This window comes from Lynx rufus, unplaced genomic scaffold, assembly GCF_022079265.1.
Source record: "Lynx rufus isolate CCGP_SWC_20201006 ecotype Redwood Valley unplaced genomic scaffold, mLynRuf1.p SCAF_5, whole genome shotgun sequence".
NCBI lineage: Eukaryota > Metazoa > Chordata > Mammalia > Carnivora > Felidae > Lynx > Lynx rufus.
In genome coordinates this window covers 34976650-34997143 of record NW_025814867.1, presented here as the reverse complement: position 1 = coordinate 34997143, position 20494 = coordinate 34976650, and the positions used below count along the sequence as shown (strand labels likewise).

The 20494-nt window shown below is 45.3% G+C and overlaps 1 protein-coding gene across 2 annotated transcripts in view; it reads left to right on the top strand.

Annotated features, from left to right (window-relative positions):
• The window catches only part of LOC124526439 (retinol-binding protein 2), a 67321-nt gene extending 48377 nt beyond the window's left edge, over window positions 1–18944 (top strand). For both annotated transcript variants that reach the window (XM_047099435.1, XM_047099434.1), the window contains 3 exons: window positions 9212–9390; window positions 17008–17109; window positions 18684–18944. In XM_047099435.1, the coding sequence (XP_046955391.1) occupies window positions 9212–9390; window positions 17008–17109; window positions 18684–18734 (332 nt within the window). In that variant the 3' untranslated portion in view covers window positions 18735–18944. The remainder of the gene's footprint in view (window positions 1–9211; window positions 9391–17007; window positions 17110–18683) is intronic.
• Window positions 18945–20494: the final 1550 nt, after the last annotated feature.

Sequence of the window (20494 nt, the reverse complement as noted above, 5' to 3'; positions counted from 1 at the left end):
ATTGAACAGAGTCAGAAAGGTAACAGGTCAGATCTTGAATGGGGTGTGCCACCACATGTGGACTTCATCCTACAAGGAGAAGAATTGTCTGCAGAAGAGAGAAAAAGCACCCATGCTCACCCCGACAACCAGGGGTGAATAGATCTGCAGAACTGTCAGAGAACTGAAGAGGTTGTTGCAATGGCCCTGGGAAGATGGTAAGAGCAGTGCCAAGAAGGTAGACAGGGGGATGTCCAGAGTGAGAAATAGACTAGATTTGGTTACTGGGTGGTGACAGGGCAGGGAAGGAGCCTGGAAAATGAAACACCTTAATGTAACTCAGTGAACCATCATGTAAATCAGCAAAGATGTGGACATATAATGGAAGGTTTGTATCCTAAAACTGCTCAGTTAATGTTCAATTTAGACATCTAGGAAATATTTAGTTCACCACTTGTAAATATTGGGGAAAATCCAGTTCTCCTCTTTACTTGGGAAAGAAGGTGGGGCCCATCTCCTATGAAGACCATCTTTTCGTTTAAATTAATATGCACAGATTTAAAAGAGGAGAGGCTACTGCAAAAAGTCCTAGTGTGTCTCTGGAAAATTCAATCAGAAAGGAGGTAAGCTTAAAGGCTGAAGTCGAGCAGCCCTCACCTGAGTTGTCTCTGCCAGGAAAGGTTTCCTGAATACCCACAATGTTCCAAATCCTGTCCTAACAGTTTAAGAGCCACAGTCTACCATCAGAGATGAGCACATGCCATGATGAGCACCATTCTAGAAATTTATATATATTATTTCATGTAATTTATTCAGTTGCAACAAATGCATTGAGCACCTATGACATGCCAAGAAATGTCCTATGCGCTGGTAACATGGTGGTAAATGAGGTGACAAATCCCTCTCACCTGAGGAGTGTACACACTAGTGGCCGTGAGAGAAAATAAATAAAGTAGGTAAGTGCTTTAAAGAAAACAAAAAGGACTTGTTGGGTGAACAGTGATGGGTGGTCAGAGAAGGCTGTTTGAGGAGCTGACAGGTGAGCCAAGGCTCGAATGCCGAGAAGCAGCGTCCCGGGTACAGAAGACAGCAGGTGCAGAGGTTCTGGGTGTGTTCAAGAAACACAAAGGTTGATGTGTTGGGAAGTGGCAAACAAAGAGAAGTTTAGACATTGTGGTGGAGGACAATCTACTTTATTTATATTCTTTAAGGATCACTGTGGCTACAGTGTAGAGAATGAATCACTGGAAGGCAAGACTAGAAGTAGGGAGCCCCATCCTAGGAGGCCACTGTGTTGTTCAGGCAAGAAGTAATGGTGGCTTGGGCTAGTAGTGCCCAGGGGTCTGGAGAAGAGAGAACAGGTTCAACATACAGTTTGGAGATAAAGCCAACAGGGCTTTTAGGGGAATGTGAAACCAGAGGATATGGGGGAAATGAAGATGGCCCCAGGCTTAGGGATGAACAATTGGGAAGATGCTGATCCCATAGGCTGAAATAGAGAAGACATGGGGGAGGCATGAGTTTGGTAAGGGGTACTGGGCAGGGCGGAATGTGCTGAGGGTTCTGTTTTGCATATTTTGATTTCACATGCCCGTTACACATCCAGCTGGAGTATTAAAATTGGCATATTGACGCAAGATCTAGAGCTCAGGGTATAGTCAGGGATCAAGATGGAAGGAATGTTTTCCATTTCATGGAATGAGGAATCCAAAGCCCAGGGAAGTGAAAGGACCTCCCCAGGGTCATCTGTGGTTGGGAAATGATGTTGCTCAGACAAGAGCCCAGTCTGCTTGCTTCCATCTCTCAAGCTCTTTCCATGGCACTATTCTAGGTACAAGTACTAAGCATGTGGATAGCAGAGGAGGAGCTCACTGGTAGTCAGAACGCTCAGAAACACTGGGTTACTCAGAGTCCCTGGGTAGAAATTAATTAACAAATGAGGGAGAGGCAAAGGGAGAGGGAGAGGGAGAGAGAGAAAGAAAAAAATGTCTGATGACCCAAGGAGTTAATTTCACAAAATTTGGATTTCTGCTGGTGGTCCTAAGTCAAAGAAGTTATACACCTTGCCAAAGCCTTTACTTGAAGCAAAGACTGGTTGGACTTTTAAACAGAGAGAGTGCTGGGGGCAGAAAAGCCCCAGTGAAGATAAGCTCAGCCTCTTCCTAGCATCTTCCCCTAGGAGAGTGAGAGCCCCTTCTCCTCTAGGTTGTAATGGCAGCACCTCCACCCTGCCCCCAACCAAGTAGTGAGTACTAGATTATGGGTGGGGAGGTAAACTCGTGCCGGGGGAGCAGGGAGGCATCCCAAGGTCTCCAGCCTGCCTCTGCTGGCTACAAAAGGTTTTAAACATATTTGGAGATGCCCATGAGAGAAAGGAAGAGGCAGACAGGGGGGCAGCTCACTTTCTCTCTAAATGTGTTATCTGGAGGACGAAATGGTATGAAGATGTGGAGAAGACTGCTCTTGCACCCTTCTCCCCACAGTTGCCTGAGAGGGCTGATGATCTGAGAATGAAGTCCAGGTTTGAAGCCCATCGAAGCTGCCCTTGAAATGGGTCTCAGATTTCATATGATGAATATGTGTGCATCTCTCTCTTTAATTTACAAAGAGTGCCTGCCCTTTTAGCCCGCAACTTTAGCTTTTTGCGCAAGCATATTACAAAGCATTTTAATGGTGAGTAGAATACTCATATTTCAACTTTATGGCTTGCATTGTTCAAAATGCAGTTATGGAAAGTATGCTTTAATAAAGTCACTTCAGTGTTGTTTTCTTCTGCAGGAGCTACAAGCCACATATATTATTCAGAAATAGCTTGCCTTTGGACCTTTTCCTCTGAGATAGAAATTCATTTCACCTGGCTATAAATCAGGCTCGAAGATACCTTTAATCCAGAAAAGCAGATAAAACATACTTGATAACCCTGATGTTAAAATACCATATCAGGAAAATAATTTTCTCTGCAAAGTACAAAGAGGAAGTGTTTTTATAATCTGTGTGTGTGCGTGTGTATTCTACAGCTGCAGTTGAACCTTTCCTTTTGATTAGAAATATCACGAATCTACCAACAGAACACTTGGTTCCCTTCCCTGGGGTGGAGCAGAGGTGACATGATTAACTAGCCTGTGCAAATGCTAAAGGGTGGCCAAGAGGCCAAGCCATTTTTCAATCTAGAGAAGCAGAAATGCTTGATTCCATTTGCATAGAGCCCCTGATAAGATTCCCCTAGCACTGGTCAGAAAGATTGACGGGGGGTGGTGTTTCCAGGACAAACCAGTTCTATCAGCAATAGGCATTTTTAGCTGTGATCTACCTTTCTAGGCAACCAGGGACAAGCAATAATTTTTGTTAGAGGAGCCTTAGTTGTGAACGATAAACGGACTGTATTTGTAGGCAAGCTGTCAGGAGCTCTGTCCCAGCTGGGTCACTCTGAAGCCACCACGTAAATTCTCTGTGCCTTGATTTCCACATCCTCTCTGAGGAACACTGCTGTTCTAAATTTCTCAGTAATTCCCAATTCTTCCTTAGTCCTTTTGCCCAGAGCCTTCCCCTTTGTTTCACCTGGTTAACACCTGGTCTGTGGTTTTCTTTCTCATCTCCTAACTACGGCTCCAGCACCAGGGTTTAGAACAGCATGGACCTCAGGAGCAAGAGCTAAAGTTGTTTCTATCCACTGGCCAAACTACACAGTGAGGAAACTGGCCCATGTAGACAAATGTTTGGCCAAGCTGGCTAGAATTCCTATGTGACAAGCCAGGCCTATGCTAGTGAGAGAGTAGATAAGCCACCATTCTGACTGTTCTTTCAGAGTCCAGAGCCCTTGGACCGTGGAGCGGAGATGCAGAAACATGAACCCAATATTTCGCCCTGGACTGAATGCTGATCTGGCCACTGTTTCACCTAAACAGGAAAGGTTGAGGGGTAGAGGCCAATGCATCTATTACTACTCATTACTACTCTGTAAAGCATTTTACCATCATTTTAACAGAAACCTTACATAAATAACCCTACAAGATGAGCATTCTTTCCCCATTTTACTGTGAGAAAACTTAGGCTCAGAAAGGCAAAGTGACTTCATTGAGGTCACATAGCTGGCAAATCTGGACCAGGATTTATACCTGGATTTGACCCTCACTCTTTTATACCAGTAGTTCTGAACTTTAGCAGGCACAGAATCACTTGGAAGTCTTGTAAAAACAAGCAGGTCCCAATCCCCAGGTCTAGTGCAAGCCCTAGAATTTACATTTGTAAGAGGTTCCCAGGTGCTGTGAAGCTGCTGGCCCAGGGACCTCACTGTGAGAACCACTGTCCCAAACTAGGGTGCCTATTAACCAATCCAGAAGTGTTTCTGGTGCACCTACTCTGTGTCTGATCCTGGGGACACAGAGCAAGCAGACAGCATTGTCCTTATCCTCATAGAGGTAAGACTTCAGAGGAAAGAACCATCACCCCCGTGACAAAGTCAGAGGAAACTATCAGGTAGTGCCTCCTGGGGGTAAAGCTCTGTGGCCTGAAGAGCAGATGAGGAAGGAGGCAGGAAAGAGCAGAACAGCAGTAGAGAAGGCAAGGCTGGGGCTGGGTCTTAGGAGATTTGGAGAGCTGGGAGGAGAGGGGCAGAGATTTAGGGGGCGAACGCACAGGGCGTATCTAGAAAAATGCTAAGGACTCTGAGCACACCAGCCTCTGAGATCAAGGGGCTTCATAATGATGATTACAATGATGGCAACAGCTACCATTTACGGGGCCATTACCACAAGGCACCAGCCACTGGGCAGAACTCTTCACAAACGCCATCGAAGTTAATCCTCAAAGCAACCTGATGCAGTTAATAATAACTCCACTTATGGCCACTACTCTCTGCTGCTTCTAGATCTGGACCCGAGGGTCCAGCAATGGCACTGAAGCTGGACACACAGGTGTCACCTGACTCACTAGACTGTTTCTGGGATAGAAGGAGAGAAGCAGGGGTTGGAGTGTGACATGTTAGCCCTCTGCCTACCACAACCATGTGTTTATACTGACCAGATATGGAAGATTCTTCAGTGGCTTTTAGCAATTTTAAGGAAAGATTAATTTGTAAGACAGAAATACTTGAACACTTGGTCCTGTTTAGTCTTTTCTCAACAGGCCAGCAGTTGCCTTGAAGGGTGAAAATTAAACAGGAAATAGCTCCATAATTGCAGGGCCCAGGTGACTGAGATAATGCCTCAGATTGGGGGGTTGTTAGCGCTTTCTGTATTATGTTCTGCGGAGCACCAGACCGGCTGGGTGAGATGTCCCACCACAGCACAGGGCTACGACCACATAAGACTGGGAAAGTCTGCATCCTATCTCCCCACTGTTGGAATTGCAAAGTATCTCTCATAGAATGAAGACTCTGTGAAGTTCTTCAGTGTAGAAACCAGCTTCTCTTGCTTTTACCTCCTCATTTCCCGAACTTAGTAGCTCACGGGCCACATTTTTTTGACGACCAAATGACCTATGAAGCAAACACAGTGGGATGCCCCGGGATCTGTGAATGCTGGGCGAAGAGGCCTAGACGTGTTCACAGCACAAAGAGCAGAGGAGAGAGCCTTTATCTCATTCCACATCCTGTTGCCTCATTCCAGTCTGTGTGGCTTGGACGTCCCCAGGTACAATTCCATAAGCCATGAAGCTGAAGCTAAATGAGGTATCAGAGAATGGCCAGGGGCTGGAGTGTGAATGACCCACCTCAAATTTCTTATAGAACCCTGTGTACAGAAAACCATTGCTATGTGGTGAAGATAATACATTAGAGCTCTGGAAAACATAAACTGCCCCAAATAGGGAGGTCTCATCTAGCTGGACCCAGAAGTCCTTGTGCCTCCAGGGGAAGTATAAAGAAGGGTCAGTCAGAAGTTACTGGTATTTGGGCAGCCACAGAAAGTGCACAATCTAGGATGGTCTGACCTGACAAGATGGGCCAGCCCACAGCTTTCAGGCTTGTAGAGCACTGTGCTGACCCTGGAGACAGGCCATTCTGAGTTCAAATTCCACCTGTATTGCTTCCTCACTATATAACCCAGGGAAAGTGACACAGCCTCTCTGAGCCAGTTTCCTCATTGGTAAAATGGAGATAATATGGTACTTATCTCATGAGTTTGTTGGGTGAGGTTTCCCAAGGGAGGTTCCACCCTGGGGCACCATTCCTGGTCGGTTTCAAGGCATGTCTTAGTTACCACCCCAAATATTACCATGGGTCCACACAGCATAGCCCCCAGATCATCTTACCTAAAATTTGGCTCCTATGTTCCCCAAAAGATTAATCCCCTGTCCCACTTTTTGGATCTCACCTTGACTCCAAAGCTGAAAACCACTGTTTTTTCCTCCCAACCTGATACCTCCACACATATCCATCCAATTATCAAATCCTGTGATTGCTTTTTCAGCCATGTATACTTAGACAAGTCACTTAACCTCTCTCAGCCTCCATGTCATCACCTATGGCTTGAGGAGTAGGTGCTTAAGCCATGGCTTTCAAATTTCTTACACCATGGAACTCTCTCCAGACAGCCCCTTATGAGGAAATCCAAGATCTAAAAAAACCCAGAGATTCTGGGTCTAAGGTAAGACCCAGAAATATGTAGTTTTTACATCTTCCCACATGATTCTGATGGGCAGCTAGCTTTGGGACCCATTGGTGAATTCTTAGACATGACAGGTTCTCAACCAATATTCGTGAACAATATTTGAGCAAGGCACTAGCATTCATGTACTAGTTCATGCCAATCTGAACCTATTTTTTCTTTTCAACTTAGGATACAGGTATGTAATCCTTTTACTTTCTGGGCTGCCTAATGCTAGGTGAAATTCTTCTCTTTATGATAAAGGCTGTCTATACAATTTCAGTTCCAAAATCCCAGCCAGGGCCCTTCCCCATGCAGATGTGATACCGTTGTGGGTTCCCATCTGTGGTCAAACTGCTGGCCCACAGTGAAGTCCAACCAGCCAGCTTCAGTCCCTTCATGGTCCTTTAGAACCAAGGTTGTTTAGGTCCTTTAGAGTGATAGTAACTGAAGAGATCCAGAAGGAAATGGGTCAGAAAGGAAATGGGAAGAGAGGATAAAGGACATGATGTTTGGTTACCATAGAAGCACAACAGAAAGGGTGGGGTGTGGCCAGCAGAGATGTTAGTTCTCCATATTCCTGAACTGTTGGTAACTGCTGCTCTTTCTCACGGGCTCAATAGTATTTATCCCACACCAGAGAGCACACAGGGTCAAGTTTAATCACACCCCTACCATAGAGATGGGACTGGGGTTCTCGGAGAAAGAACACTCAATGAATTTGAATTGTTCTTACTCTTGAGGTCAGTATCAATGTCAGAGTTTCTGAAAATTTCCAGGTAGAATTTCTGAAAAAAAAATTAAAAATTTAGATTGACATCCAAAAATATCTGGAGAATTCACAGACATAAAGAGATTCAAACATGATTTGGCTAGATACTAAGAGCTTAATAATGTTTACAGCAAGTCCCAGAATTATCCTTTGTTTCTAAATCTATTCTACAGGACAGTGACATTTTATACAAAACCAGAGGTTGGCGAGAAAGTTGGTTCTGCACCTAGCTTCATACTATAAAATTCAAGGCTTAGTAAATGAAACACCCCACTGAGGGGCACACTCCCTTTTACTTACTAATAGTCTCTAAGAAATGAATATGTTTTCCTTCAAAATATTTTTTAATAACTTCACTCCTGTTTTAAAATAAAGATATAGTTAAAGATAACTGGAAGGCTCTCTGGCGAAACTTAATTTTCAAATATCCATTGCCATTGTTTTCAATCAAAAATATATGTGAAAACAAAGACTGCATATGTACCAATTGTCAATCTGTCATAGGAATACTACTCAAAGTGTGGCCAATGACCAATAATAATGAACATCACCTTGAAGTTTATCCGAAATGCAAACTCATGGCTTGCCCTGAGACCTAACAGAGTCGGAACATATGGGACCAGGGCCCAGTCATCTCTTTGAACAAGTTTTCGTGGAAATTCTGATGCTTACTGAACTTTAAAAATAACTGCCTTATTGTTCTTAAACATTTTACAACATATACATGTTTCAAATCATCACATTGTACAACTTAAAGTTATGCATTCTTATTTGTTCATTGTATCTTAGTAAAGCTGGGGATAAAAAGAACTGCTATAGAATTTGATGGGGAAAAAATCAAGGCAGAGAAAACATGTAAATGGAGTTAAATGAGGCAAAAATCTTAATTATTGAATCTGGATAGTGGTTGTGTGTAGTTCTTTGTATTCTCCTCTCTGTTTTGTTTTAAACTTTTTGCAATAAAAAATATAAACAACTATTCATCTTTTCCTTAAAAATAACCAAAGAAACCTCTGAACAACTATTTATTAAGTGTCTGGAATATGCTTAAAGTTGTCCTGGAGGCTCATGACTGAGGCAGAACAGCCTAGCTAAGTACATCCTCAATCTGCTTTAAAAATGAAAGTTTGCTGGGGTGCCTGGGTGGCTCAGTCAGTAGAGCATCTGACTTCAGCTCAGGTCATGATCTCACAGTTCATGAGTTCGAACCCCGTGTTGGGCTCTGTGCTGACAGCTTGGAGCCTGGAGCCTGCTTCAGATTCTGTGTCTCCCTTTCTCTCTGCCCCTTCTCTGCTTGCTCTCTCTCTCTCTCTCTCTCTCTCTCTCAAAAATAAATAAACATTAAAACAAATTTTTTAATGAAAGTTTGCATGTATCCTTACCTGCCATGGCTATTAACAAAAGGTCCATTTTTACCCATGATCTAGACTGGTTATTTTTAAGTGGTCCTTTTTCTTTTAAACCATGAAGTCTTTTGCTCAGCAAGCTCTTAGGAGGAAACCCAAAATGTCAGATAGATAGAATGGAGCTTCTAGGTGGAGCGGTGTGTGTGTGTGTGCATGCACATGCATGTGTATGTGTGCATGTGTATGAATGCACATACACACTGGGAGTTGCAGCTCAGAGGTAAGCCCTGCCTGCTACCTCTCCCTCCTATTAGGGCTCCTGAAGAGGCACTGAGAGACCCTAGGTTTCCAGACAATTGACTGAGATGCCCAAACTGGCCGTGTGTAAGACAACTCTTCTTTTCCATTTGAGCAAAGAAATGTGGCCTGCCCATGATCTGTGCCTCTGGTCCTAAATGTTTGGCCTTGTTAAAGAAATGAATGAGTCTGGCTGAGCACATCATAACCTCCACAACTCCCTTTGCCAACAGATATTGATTTTGCCACCCGCAAGATCGCAGTACGTCTGACTCAGACAAAGATCATTGATCAAAACGGCGATAACTTCAAGACAAAAACCAACAGCACGTTCCGCAACTATGACCTGGATTTCACCGTTGGAGTGGAGTTTGAGGAACACACAAAGGGCCTGGACAATCGGACTGTTAAGGTGAGGACCTGGCCTGGCAGTTTCTACTCATATACTCTGTGTGCAGGAGCTGGCTATCTGCCTTCACAATGAAAATATGACAGAAACAACCTGGGAAGGATCAGGAGAGGGGACCAGAGTGGACTTAATGATACTCGCAATTAGCAATTATTGGAAGTTCAGCAGGAAGAGACAAGCTGCCTTCTACACTAAGTTTATAAGGAAAGGAGAGATGAAAAGACTGCCAACCTCTCTAGGATCTGGGTTAGGAGGCCAGCTCCTATGCCGACATGGGTCTGGCCAAGAAGGTGGAATATTGTAGGGAGTGACAGTGATTTCACAAGCTGGGTAGCACAGCTTCATCCCAGGGGCAACCCTACTCAGCACCAGCCAAGCATTGCCATGGAGCCCTGGGGCCTTATGTTGCTAGATTTCATTTTTCTTTTTAAGAGATGCTGAGAATTCGTGTTTTTATATGAAATACCTCAATATTGGAGGATCCCAACTGATGTAAATTTTTTTTTAAGAAAAATAAAGTGCCGGGGCACCTGGGTGGCTCAGTCAGTTAGGCATCTGACTTTGGCTCATGTCATGATCTCACAGTTCATGATTTCGAGCCCCACATCGGGCTCTGGGCTGACAGCTCAGAGCCTGGAGCCTGCTTCAGATTCTGTGTCTCCCTCTCTCTCTGCCCCACCCCTGCTTGCTCTCTGTCTCTCAAAACTGAATAAACTTTAAAAAAAATTTCAAAAAGAGAAAAAGAAAAAGAAAGTGCTAATCAAAAAAGGTCAGTAGACTAAATGAAGTCAGGGTTTCCCCAGTCCTGGTATTTGGAGGAATCTTCTGTCTCAGCATCACCTTAACTCACAGGACATCACTGAGGAAAGCCTCCGTTTATCAGAAGGCCAGACTTCCAGCCACTGGAACTGCTTGGGTATAGGTAGGACCTTGGTAGTGAGCAGACAACTCTGAGTGCCTAAGTCGAGAGTTATCTCAAAGCCTGAGAACCGTACTCTGCAGAGGAGATAGGTCCTCACCCAGAAGAGCTTTTTGTAAATAAGGTAGAGAAGGATAGCAACAAGGGGAAGTGGGGAGGAAGGGGGGGAAGGCGAGGTAACAGCAGGCCCCCCTCTCCTCTTGCAACCCCGTGTGGAATCATAACGCAGTGTGCAATCTCCACGGTGCCCACACTCATAGTAAGTGCACCTGTCTTTGGTTATCCAAATCCAATTACACCTGGTCAGTCCCCACAAGTAGGAGTGGGGAGAAATGCATCTCAGTCATATTTAAGGATTCCCCCATTCCAATCTTAGCATCGTGCAAGAACCTCATGGATGATACAGTCCAGGAAACTTCCAGGGATATCATTTAGCATGGTTGCCACAGACCACTCACTGTCCAGGCCCATGCAGTTTCTACCACGGTGGGCAGCTTAAATATTTATAGCACCCACTCCCCCCATGCCAATGTAGACACCAGGACCTCTGCCCTGGCTCCCAAAGTGAGGGCGGGCAGGGCTGAGTATCGTGTCCACCGGTATTTGTTCCCTCAACCCCCAGCAGTGGGCCATCCCCTTAGAGTGTCTCAGGAAAGCAGAATCCTCCACCCTGCCCTTCCCCTTTCACCGTAAGCCCCACTCTCTACAGAGTCCCACTTTTCTCTGGTGCGTGCAGGAGCGCCTTCAAAGTCACAGGTCCCAACCCTCCCCCAAAGCCAGGGACATGAGGTCTGGCTGCTCTCCTGGGTGGGGAGAAAAAGCTGTCATCATTCTTTGGTGATGAGTCTGAAGCCAAGAGAGCAGGACACATTTCATTTCTCAATCAAGTTGTCCTGCAGCATTGATAATCTCAGCCATCACGTCAAGGTTGAATTATATTTAGTGCTCCTTGCTAAAGAAAAGTGGGAAATGAAAAGCACTTTGGAAATGCTTCCATCAGAGCAATCTTGGCATAAGAGCCTGAGCTTCCGGGCTCTGGAACAGCCCCTTGTAGAATCCCTCCCCGAGGGGTTGATGGATCGACAAGCCTTCTCTGAACTGTGTGGCTAGAAGGCCAATTCCTCAGACACCAGAACCGAAAGGAAATTTGTGGTCTGGATTTTTGCATCACTCTGCTGTTCCAGCCTGATCTGTTCACAACGATTCATTTTCCCTCACCTTTCCATTCTGGGTTTGGGCTATTGAAAAGCAGCCCTGTTGTCTCTGACTGGCTTTTCCATCACCTTTGATAGTCGAGAACTCACTCTTCCTGAAATCAGTCACATACGTGCAACCTTCCTGACCCTTAAAGGATTCCGTCTCTTAACACCTGTTCTTCTTGTGCCTCTTCTTCCATTCTCGTCCCTCTGGGCTCCCTCTGGGAGCCCCATCTGTTCCCCAGGATCAGGTCTTAGCCCTGCATGGAGAGAGAATCCCCCTTCCCACTTTTTGTCTCTATTCTGCCCAAAACAAAAAGTTGGGGCTTACACACACACACACACACACACACACACACACTCAGAGGAGACTGGTGGGGGCTGAGAAGTGCCCAGGACAGAATGTGCCCAGTCTCCTCCAGCAAAGGACTGTTCCCATGAGAATTGCACAGAGGGCAGATGCCCTTGGAACTACCTACTCACTGTAACTTGACTGGATTCCTTCAGCTGGAAAGGGACTACAGGGAGCAAGTGAGTCTACCTCTCTGCTGAATTTCTGTCTTCCACAGGTGGTGGCATGTGTGAGTGCACACAAAGCTGTGTGTCTATGTGCATGTGTGCACATGTGCATGTATGTGCCCCAGTATGCACGGGTGCATATATGTATATGTGTGCGTGTGTATGAGTGTGTGTGTGTGTGTGTGTGTGTCTGTGTGTGTGCATGTATCTGTGTGTATATATGTTGCTGTAGCACTCATGCTCTTATGCTCCAGGGCTCTACTTCTCAACAACTTGGTCACCCTCAGGAACCCCTCTGAGAATCTCCCCATTGGTCAGTTTGGGGGAGAGATGTGTGTAGGGTGGGGTTGTAGCAGAGGCACAATAGAGCCCTAAAGTGCCCAGGTCTATGCCAGAACAGGAACAGTGACACCACTTTGATCATGGGGTCGAATCTTTGAGGGACTCAGGGATCATCTTCTTCCTTCCTATGGGTCACTTCCTATTCTGATTTGTTTCTAAGAGAATTTAAAGCACCTTTCAAAAAGGTGCAAACAAGCAAACAAGCTTGCAAACAAGCAAAAAAAAAAAAATACACAAGCTGCCCAGAATAAAAGTACATTAAAAAGAAGTAATTAATAATCTTATAATGGAATAGCATATGGGCATAGAAAGGAATAAAGTACTGATACCTGCTGCAACCTGGATGAACTTGGAAAACATTCTGCCAAGTGAGAGAAGTCAGACACAGAAGGCCACTTGTCGTATGACTTACATAAAATGTCCATGATAGGCAAACCTATAGACACAGAAAGTGGTTGCCAGGGGCAGAGGGAGTGGGTAGCAGTGACTAATTCGTGCAGGACTTCTTTGGAGGACAATGAGAATATTCTGGATTTAGATAGTGGTGATGGTTTTACAACCCTGTGAATATACTAAAAATGACTGAATTATATACTTTAAAAGGGAGGGTAAATTGTATGGGAATTATATCTCAATTAAAAACAATAAGTAATTGGAGACAGACAGTAAGGGCAGGGGAACGCAGACACAGATGATGGCAGTTAGAACAAATAATGCCATTGTGATTATTATGCGCCAGAGCCCAGGGGAAACACAGGAGGTCCCCACTTCAGGGATCACCGGAGGGGACAGTGGGCACTGCCAGAATAACTCTTCCATGAGGGCAGGTGCACTGGGAGAGTTTAAACCTGTTAATAGTGCCCTGTAATGCTCTTAAAGAGCTGTTATTTTCCTTTAAAAAAAAAACTTCCTTGGGGACTGATTCAAATTTACAGAAAAGTTGCACGAAAGTAGCAAAGAACATCTGTATGCCCTCTGCTGAGAGTTACCTGTTAACATTTTTGCCCCATTTGCTTTATCTTTTGTACATGTTCTCTCGCCATTATATAAATATATTTTTCTGAACAGTCTGATATGTTACCCCTAAATAATTGAGTGTTTCCTATGAGTTGGGATATTCTTTTATGTAATCACAGTATAGTTGTCAACTTCTGCAAATTTAACATTGATACAGGACCATATCTAATTTCCCATACAGGGCTGTTTTTAATGATGTTAACTTTGAACACTGAGATAGGGGAAATTGCAGTGCGGGCCCAGTTTCCTTAATTCACTGCAAACACATCTTCTTCACCCTCTAGCTCACAAGCAATGATTTTCCTGACTAGTATCCATTTCCTCAGCCTCAAGATCTTTTAAGATAGTTGGGCATCTTTTAAAACCTCCTCTGATGTGGGGATGAGGGACACCAGCTAAAAGCAAGTTGAAGTGTGGAATTTTAGTTCATTTAACCATTCTCTCCTCTCTTCTTGTCGTCTGTTTCATGTAGGAAACATGTAGGTGTTGCCATTAATTGTAGATATTGCCATTGGTAATGGATTTACTTAGGGTCAGAGTAACTGTTAATCTTGCTGCCTACTAAGGTTTATCAACAGAAAATATTAGGACAGGCCCTCATGCACCAACATTTTTCTTTTTTGTTCCTTCTATGTGTTTGCCAAGCACCTACTACATGCCAGGCCTGGGTCATTGCATTGACCCCTTTTCGCCCTGAAAGATCTCACAGCCTCCTGAGGAGGCAGACAAGTAGATGGACAGTTACCATCCAGTGTCCATATTGATGGTCCCATGGGTGCACTCCTGGGGTACCAGAGAAACCAAGGCAAGGAGGTGGGTCGGCTGAGTCATTGCCAAGAACCATCATCAATGAAGAATACATACGCTCATTTATTCCCCCACGTGGATTTACCTCAAGATTCCGTTTCGACAAAATTACTCAATCACAGATTCATTTAACACTGCTTACCAGGCACCTTCTCTGGCTGGTGACTCTGCCGAGTCTGGGGTTGCAGAACTGAGCAGCTGGCATAGCCTCTTCCTTCATGGAGCTTATTGTCAATTGGGGGCAACAGATACTTGTTCAATGAGCATGTATTAGGTGTCCATTAGGTGTAAGGCAATGTGGGATGGGGGAGGCAGGGTTAAAAGACAAGGTCTTTGCCCAAATAGAAGACATTTTGAGTCGTTTCTCATCCTTTTGGGAGGGAACTTAGTCGCAAGACTGATGATGAGCAACAACAAATGAGTATCCCCTTCTCATCTACTTGGGAGAGAATTCTGGAATATTCCAGACAACATCTCCCTCCCAGAAGGGCAAAGGGAACACCCTGTGAATTAAGCTTCTCCAAGACATTCAAAGATGTGAGGCTTAGGATGGCCCCAAAGGAGGAGATATTTTCTTTAGAAAACATAGGCAATTTTATCATTACATTAATTTAGGGAATATTAATACATGCAGATGATTTTTTAAAAAGTAAAAAGTGAAATTTCCTTCCCATCCTGGCCCCCAGCCTCTCAGTTCCTTCCCGGGGACAAATACTACTAAGGGTTCTTTTACTTCCTTAAAGAGATTGTGTGCAAACATATGCAGGCATGCACCCACCCCCCTTGTTTTATGCATGTGGCCCTGCTCTTTGCTTTCTTGACTTAACTGTGCACTATGGAGACTGCCCTCCTCCATAAGTAGAGAGCTGCCTCCTCCTTTCAAGGGCTGCACAGCATGGATGAACCGCACATATTTAACCAGCCACCCACTGACAGAATTGATGAGGCTTCCAGACATTTGCTGTAACAAACAACACTGCATTGTGTTGAGGAGTAAAATGAGGAGGAATAAAATTGTACATTAAATATATAATATGGTCAAGGTCAAATATTTTAGAAATAGGTAGACTTAACAATCTGTAGAAAGAAAATCTGTACCAAAAAAATAGACCTAAATGTGCAAAGGACAGTGACTAAATAAACACAGGTCAGTTTGTCACCAACTAGGCTTGTAAGATAGAAAAGTAAACATCTGGGCCTTGGCATAATATTGCTCATAGAGGTGTACTACTGATTATACATACTTAGAAGGAAACCAGCTGGCATCAGGGCCATCCCTGAGAAAGGACAGTACCGACACAAAACCACTGCCTGCGTGGGAGTGACATCATTCTCTCAGGAGGTGCATGTGCAGTCCTAATCTGAGCTCAGAGGTGGGTGGCCCTAGAGAACCACCTAGGGCTGGTATGAATCGTCCTGAGGCAGGTACCAGGAGAAATAAAAGGGAAACAGAGGGCAGAGGAGTTGGGGGGTGTAAAATTTGTAAGTGTGTGCACAGGAGTTTTTTGTTTCTTTTTCTTTTTCTTTTTTTTTTTTTTTTTTTTTTGAGAGAGAGACAGTGTGAGCAGGGGAGGGGCAGAAAGAGAGGGAAGAGAATTCCAAGCAGACTCCACACCATCAGCACAGAGCCCGACGCAGGGCTCGAACTCATGAACCGTGAGATCATGGCCTGAGCGGAAATCAAGAGTTGGACGCTCAGCCAATTGAGCGACCCAGGCACCCCATGCACAGGAGTTTGAGCCTCTTGGAATTCAGCAGGTTTATGGCTTCTCCAACCTACTGGTCTGCTCAGCCTGGCTGTCCAACGTGAGCTCCGAATCTCTTTTGCTGCTCCTGTTTGCAGCTCTTTTGCTGCTCCTGCATTGCTTCCTGGAGGAAACCCAGGACCAGGGGAAGGTCCACCCTCCTGCTTCTGGATGATGAGGATGGCACTGAAGCCATCTGTTGTGGCCCCTGCTAGTTAGGTAGCTTCTCTGCATGTATTATTGCCCTCCAACAGGCAGTCCTCACAATGTAGCTTCTGTAGGAAAATTCCCAGAAGCAGAATTTCTAGGTCAAGGAGTATACACAATGCCATATTTCAAAAGGTAATGTAAAATTGCCCTGCAAAAGGACTCATACCAATTTCTATACCCACCAGCCGTTTACGGAGGTGCCTGCTTCTCTACACTTCCTCCAACTCAGTGTGTTATCAGACCCTTTGATCTTTGACCATATGATGAATTGTATCTGAAAAAACACCAGCCTTAATTTGCATTTCTCCTATTATGAGTAGGTTTGAATATGTTTTCTTATGGGCAAAAGCCATCTGCTGGTTTGGTTTTTTTCTCCTTGTAAGCTGTTGGTTGCATCCTTTTTAAAATTTCCTATTAGGTGAATGATCTTTTTCTTATTGATTTACAGGAGCCCTTTATATATAAGGAAGTCAGGTCTTTGGTATGTGTTACAGTTATTTTTCCCAGTTTGTTACTCATCTGTTGACATTACGCTATTTTCCCCTTCCACAAAGTTTACATCCTTACATAGTCAAATGCATCATCTTTTCCCCCACTGATTTGAAATGCTATCTTCACAGTATGGTAAAATGAGAGAGTAGAATTCTTTAAAAGAGAACCAGCTCCAATAAGCCGGTTTGGTGGGAATGGTGGGTATATGTGGAAAGTGAGTCTGGCAGATCTTGGCTTGGCAGAAGCTGAGGGCTCTGCCCTGTGGGCAAGCGGGAGGCTGGCTACGGCCGAGGGAAGTGCAGCTGTGGGTTTAGGCTTGCTCGGTCCCCATCAAGATCATACATTTGAGTCGCCTGGGAACCTGTCATTGCAGACGCTGGTCACCTGGGAAGGCGATGTCCTGGTATGCGTGCAGAAGGGGGAGAAGGAGAACCGCGGCTGGAGGCAGTGGGTTGAGGGGGACAAGCTGCACCTGGTAAGTCCCGGGGTCTGCCCGGCTCCCTTCCACACGCTTCCACACATGACAGGTTCACCGCGCCAGGTGCTTTGACAAGAAAAACGGCCCTGCACTCCTCCCCTGAGCTCCAGCCAAATGCGTGTGGTCATATAGTCAGAAAGCCATTCCCATCTGGCTCAGGGGACTCCAGGAAGAAATCTATATCGCTGTTTCTGTGAGCGGCTGCAATTAAAGTGAAAGTTCAAAATGCTGAGTTAGGAAGCCAAGATCCAGGGAGAAATGCAGGGAATCTGCTAAAGACCAGCTGAAGAGAAATGGGAGGCACAGAATTAAGACGCCCCAAGGGAGGGGAAGTCCAGGCCTCACCATTATGTGAGCCAGGGAAGAAGAGTGGTGGGAGTAGGGTGGACAGGGGCAGGTGGGCTTGGGAAACCATCTCACAGACCACAGGCATTACCCTCTCATCATCAGGTGTGCCCACCTGATCCTGAACTATTTTAGGTAAACTTGGTATTAGAACAGAGCAGTAGGAACAATTGCTGATCTCCTGAAATGAATTATGTGTCTAGATAGCTTAATTTTTCAGTCTTCAACCTTCAAGGAAATTTATGCATCCGGCATTCATGTAGGGGAAAATCTTTCACTGCTTTACACATTCAGTCACTCATTTGTCAAATGGCTCTTCATTCATTCAATCATTCATTCACCTGTGGAGTCAAGCGGGTGCCTGGCTCCAGTGTCGGTATTCAGGTCACCATGGTGCCCTTCACAGGCGGGCTCTGCCTCACCTGAGATCTTTATTTTGGAGGCAGTGTCAACTGGTGATAAATGGGAGGCATTCACCGTGTTTTCCGTTGATGGTTTTCCCTACCTGCTCTGGTTTGGATGATGGATTTTTTTAATTGTAGTACAATCCCCAATGGTCCCTGTGGCTAAGACAATGGATTCATTGTCAACTGCAATGATTTTGTGGCTGTCCCCACACTCATATTTTTCCCTCCTCCCTCAAGGAGTCATGAGGTGAGGATAAGGCCTGGGGGTTCCCTCTGTCTAGATGAAAAGCAGCATCTTGTCTGCATAGGCAGGCCTGGGGGGAGCCCTTCTGCAGCCCATGCCCTGTCCTTGCCTGTGATGTCGCCAACCCACATTCTAATCCCCAGAGGCCAGAAAGCCCCCAGGATGGAGTGACACCCCACCAGCCAGCATATTCCCAGGCCCTTGCCTTCCAAATGCTTTTCCCCACTAGATCCCTTCCTTCTTTGTGGCTTCACTGCCTTTTATAAATTAGGAGATGTTGCTTTAATCACGGGAGTAGGAAAAATCCCGCCCAAGAGGGTAATTTCTTTGCATTTTTCATTTTTATAGTTGTTCAAGCTCAATTCAAGTGTCAAAATCAAATTACTGCTACCTGCAGGGCATGCCAGCTGATTGGGTCTATGAGATGCACTTTGCCCAGAATGACTAAGTGTCCTCTTTATTCCAGCTTCCCCCACCACCCCAACTCCCAGACACCAAGAGGCGGGGGCAGGGGGAGGTGCGGGCATAGGAAGGCCTGGTTTGCTAGTCACTTCACCCACTTTCTAACCTTGCAGGAGCTGACCTGCGGTGACCAGGTGTGCCATCAAGTGTTCAAGAAGAAGTAATGGCCCACGAGGGGGCCTGCTGAGCACGCGCTCCACACTTCCCACATGGGTTCTCTGTGGGCTTAGGGAAGCAGCCATGGGGACCCTCCCCTCCTAACAGAGCCCAGTAAGGCATCTGGATGGGTTTTAAAACAGAATGAGTATGTTAACAGGTGACAAATATATACTTCCTTCGTTGAAACCTGGCATTAAATGAAAAAACAAAAATCACTCCCATACTTTGAAACCCTTTATATCTATCTCCCTTTATTTCTAGAACTCTCAGTTTTATCCACAGGCAACAGTGTGATTGCCCACATGGTGGTTTTCTGTGTAGCTTTTGTTGTGGTAGTTGTTGTTTATTTTTTGGTTTCATCTTATTTGTTTTTTGTTAATTTGTTTGGGGGAATTACTTTACTCAGAAACATTCCCTGGCTGACATCAGTGTCCCCTACTAATTCTTGAATATTGCCCTTTGTGATTCATTCCTTCGGATAGTACATTCATTTCTCCAAGATTCTCTATTTTAAGAATGCAGATGGCTTCCAGTTTGCACTTTGCCTTCAGCAACATGGGCCCAGCTACTTCTAAGGGCCTCTGCAGATCTTCAGTACCAGCTGCTCTTGGCCCAGGACAGCCCTCTGCCCTTCATCTATGGGCAAAATGGCACCCCTGCAGAGGACTTGCTAAGCACTTCCAGGAAACCTGAGTTCAAGTTTTGCTTCTCCACTTCTTAGCTAGGTAACCGTGGGAACTTCATTGACTTTTCTTTTTTTTTTTTTTTTTTGAAGTTTATATCTTTATTTTGAGAGAGAGAGAGAGAGAGAGAGAGATGGGAGGGGTAGAGAGAGAGGGAGAGAGAGAGAATCCCAAGTAGGTTCCACATTGTCAGCACGGAGCCCAATATGGGGCCCAAACTCATGAACCATGAGATTGTGACCCGAGCTGAAAACAAGAGTCAGATGCTTAACTGACTACGCCACCAAGGAGCCCCTCATTGGCCTTTCTATCCATGTTTTTCTCTTCTATAAAATGGAGAAGACAAAATAGCATCTCCTCCATGGGGTTAATATGAGCATTAAGCAAGCTATTGCATACAGAGTGCTTGGAATGGAACCTGATACATGGTAAGAATGAAGTTCCTGCTGGCTCTGATCATTATTTAGAGCTACTCCCTCCACATCCCAGGGGCCCAGATGAGTGGATACTAAGTAGGGATGGCTCGGGACCCCCAAGGCCTCCTGGTACTTCCAGAACATTAGGTTTGTTACTCTGAGCTGAACTGTATTTTCCTGCTGGATGTACCAATGGAATAGTGCACCTGGAACAGCATGGTAGTCAATAGGAACAGATTTATGGTGGATCATTCATGGGGTCCTGAGAAAGCCCCATAGCTCAAAGCCATTTTCCTCCCCATTTTGTAGCAGGGCCTAGAATCCCACCATTAGGTAAGCGTTATCTTTGAAAAGCAGGTTTATCCCCAGAGCAGTAGCACGTGGTGTTGGCACACTCGGGTGTGACTTGAATGAACAGAACATTCATCGATCCTGAGCAGCCTAAATGGAATCAAGGCGGGAGAGAAAAGTTGTAATCTGGCCACGTGGCCCAGGGCCAGCCTTGGTCTGGCCCTTGACCAGGCATCCATGCCACAGGCCTCCTGGCAATCTGTCCTCCCCAACAGCCATGCCATGTTCCTGCCCCAGGAAGGACAGAGAAGTGCCTGGATGGAGCGTCATGCTGCCTGGGTGGGGGTGGGGTCTTCCCACAGGCTCTAGGGAAGA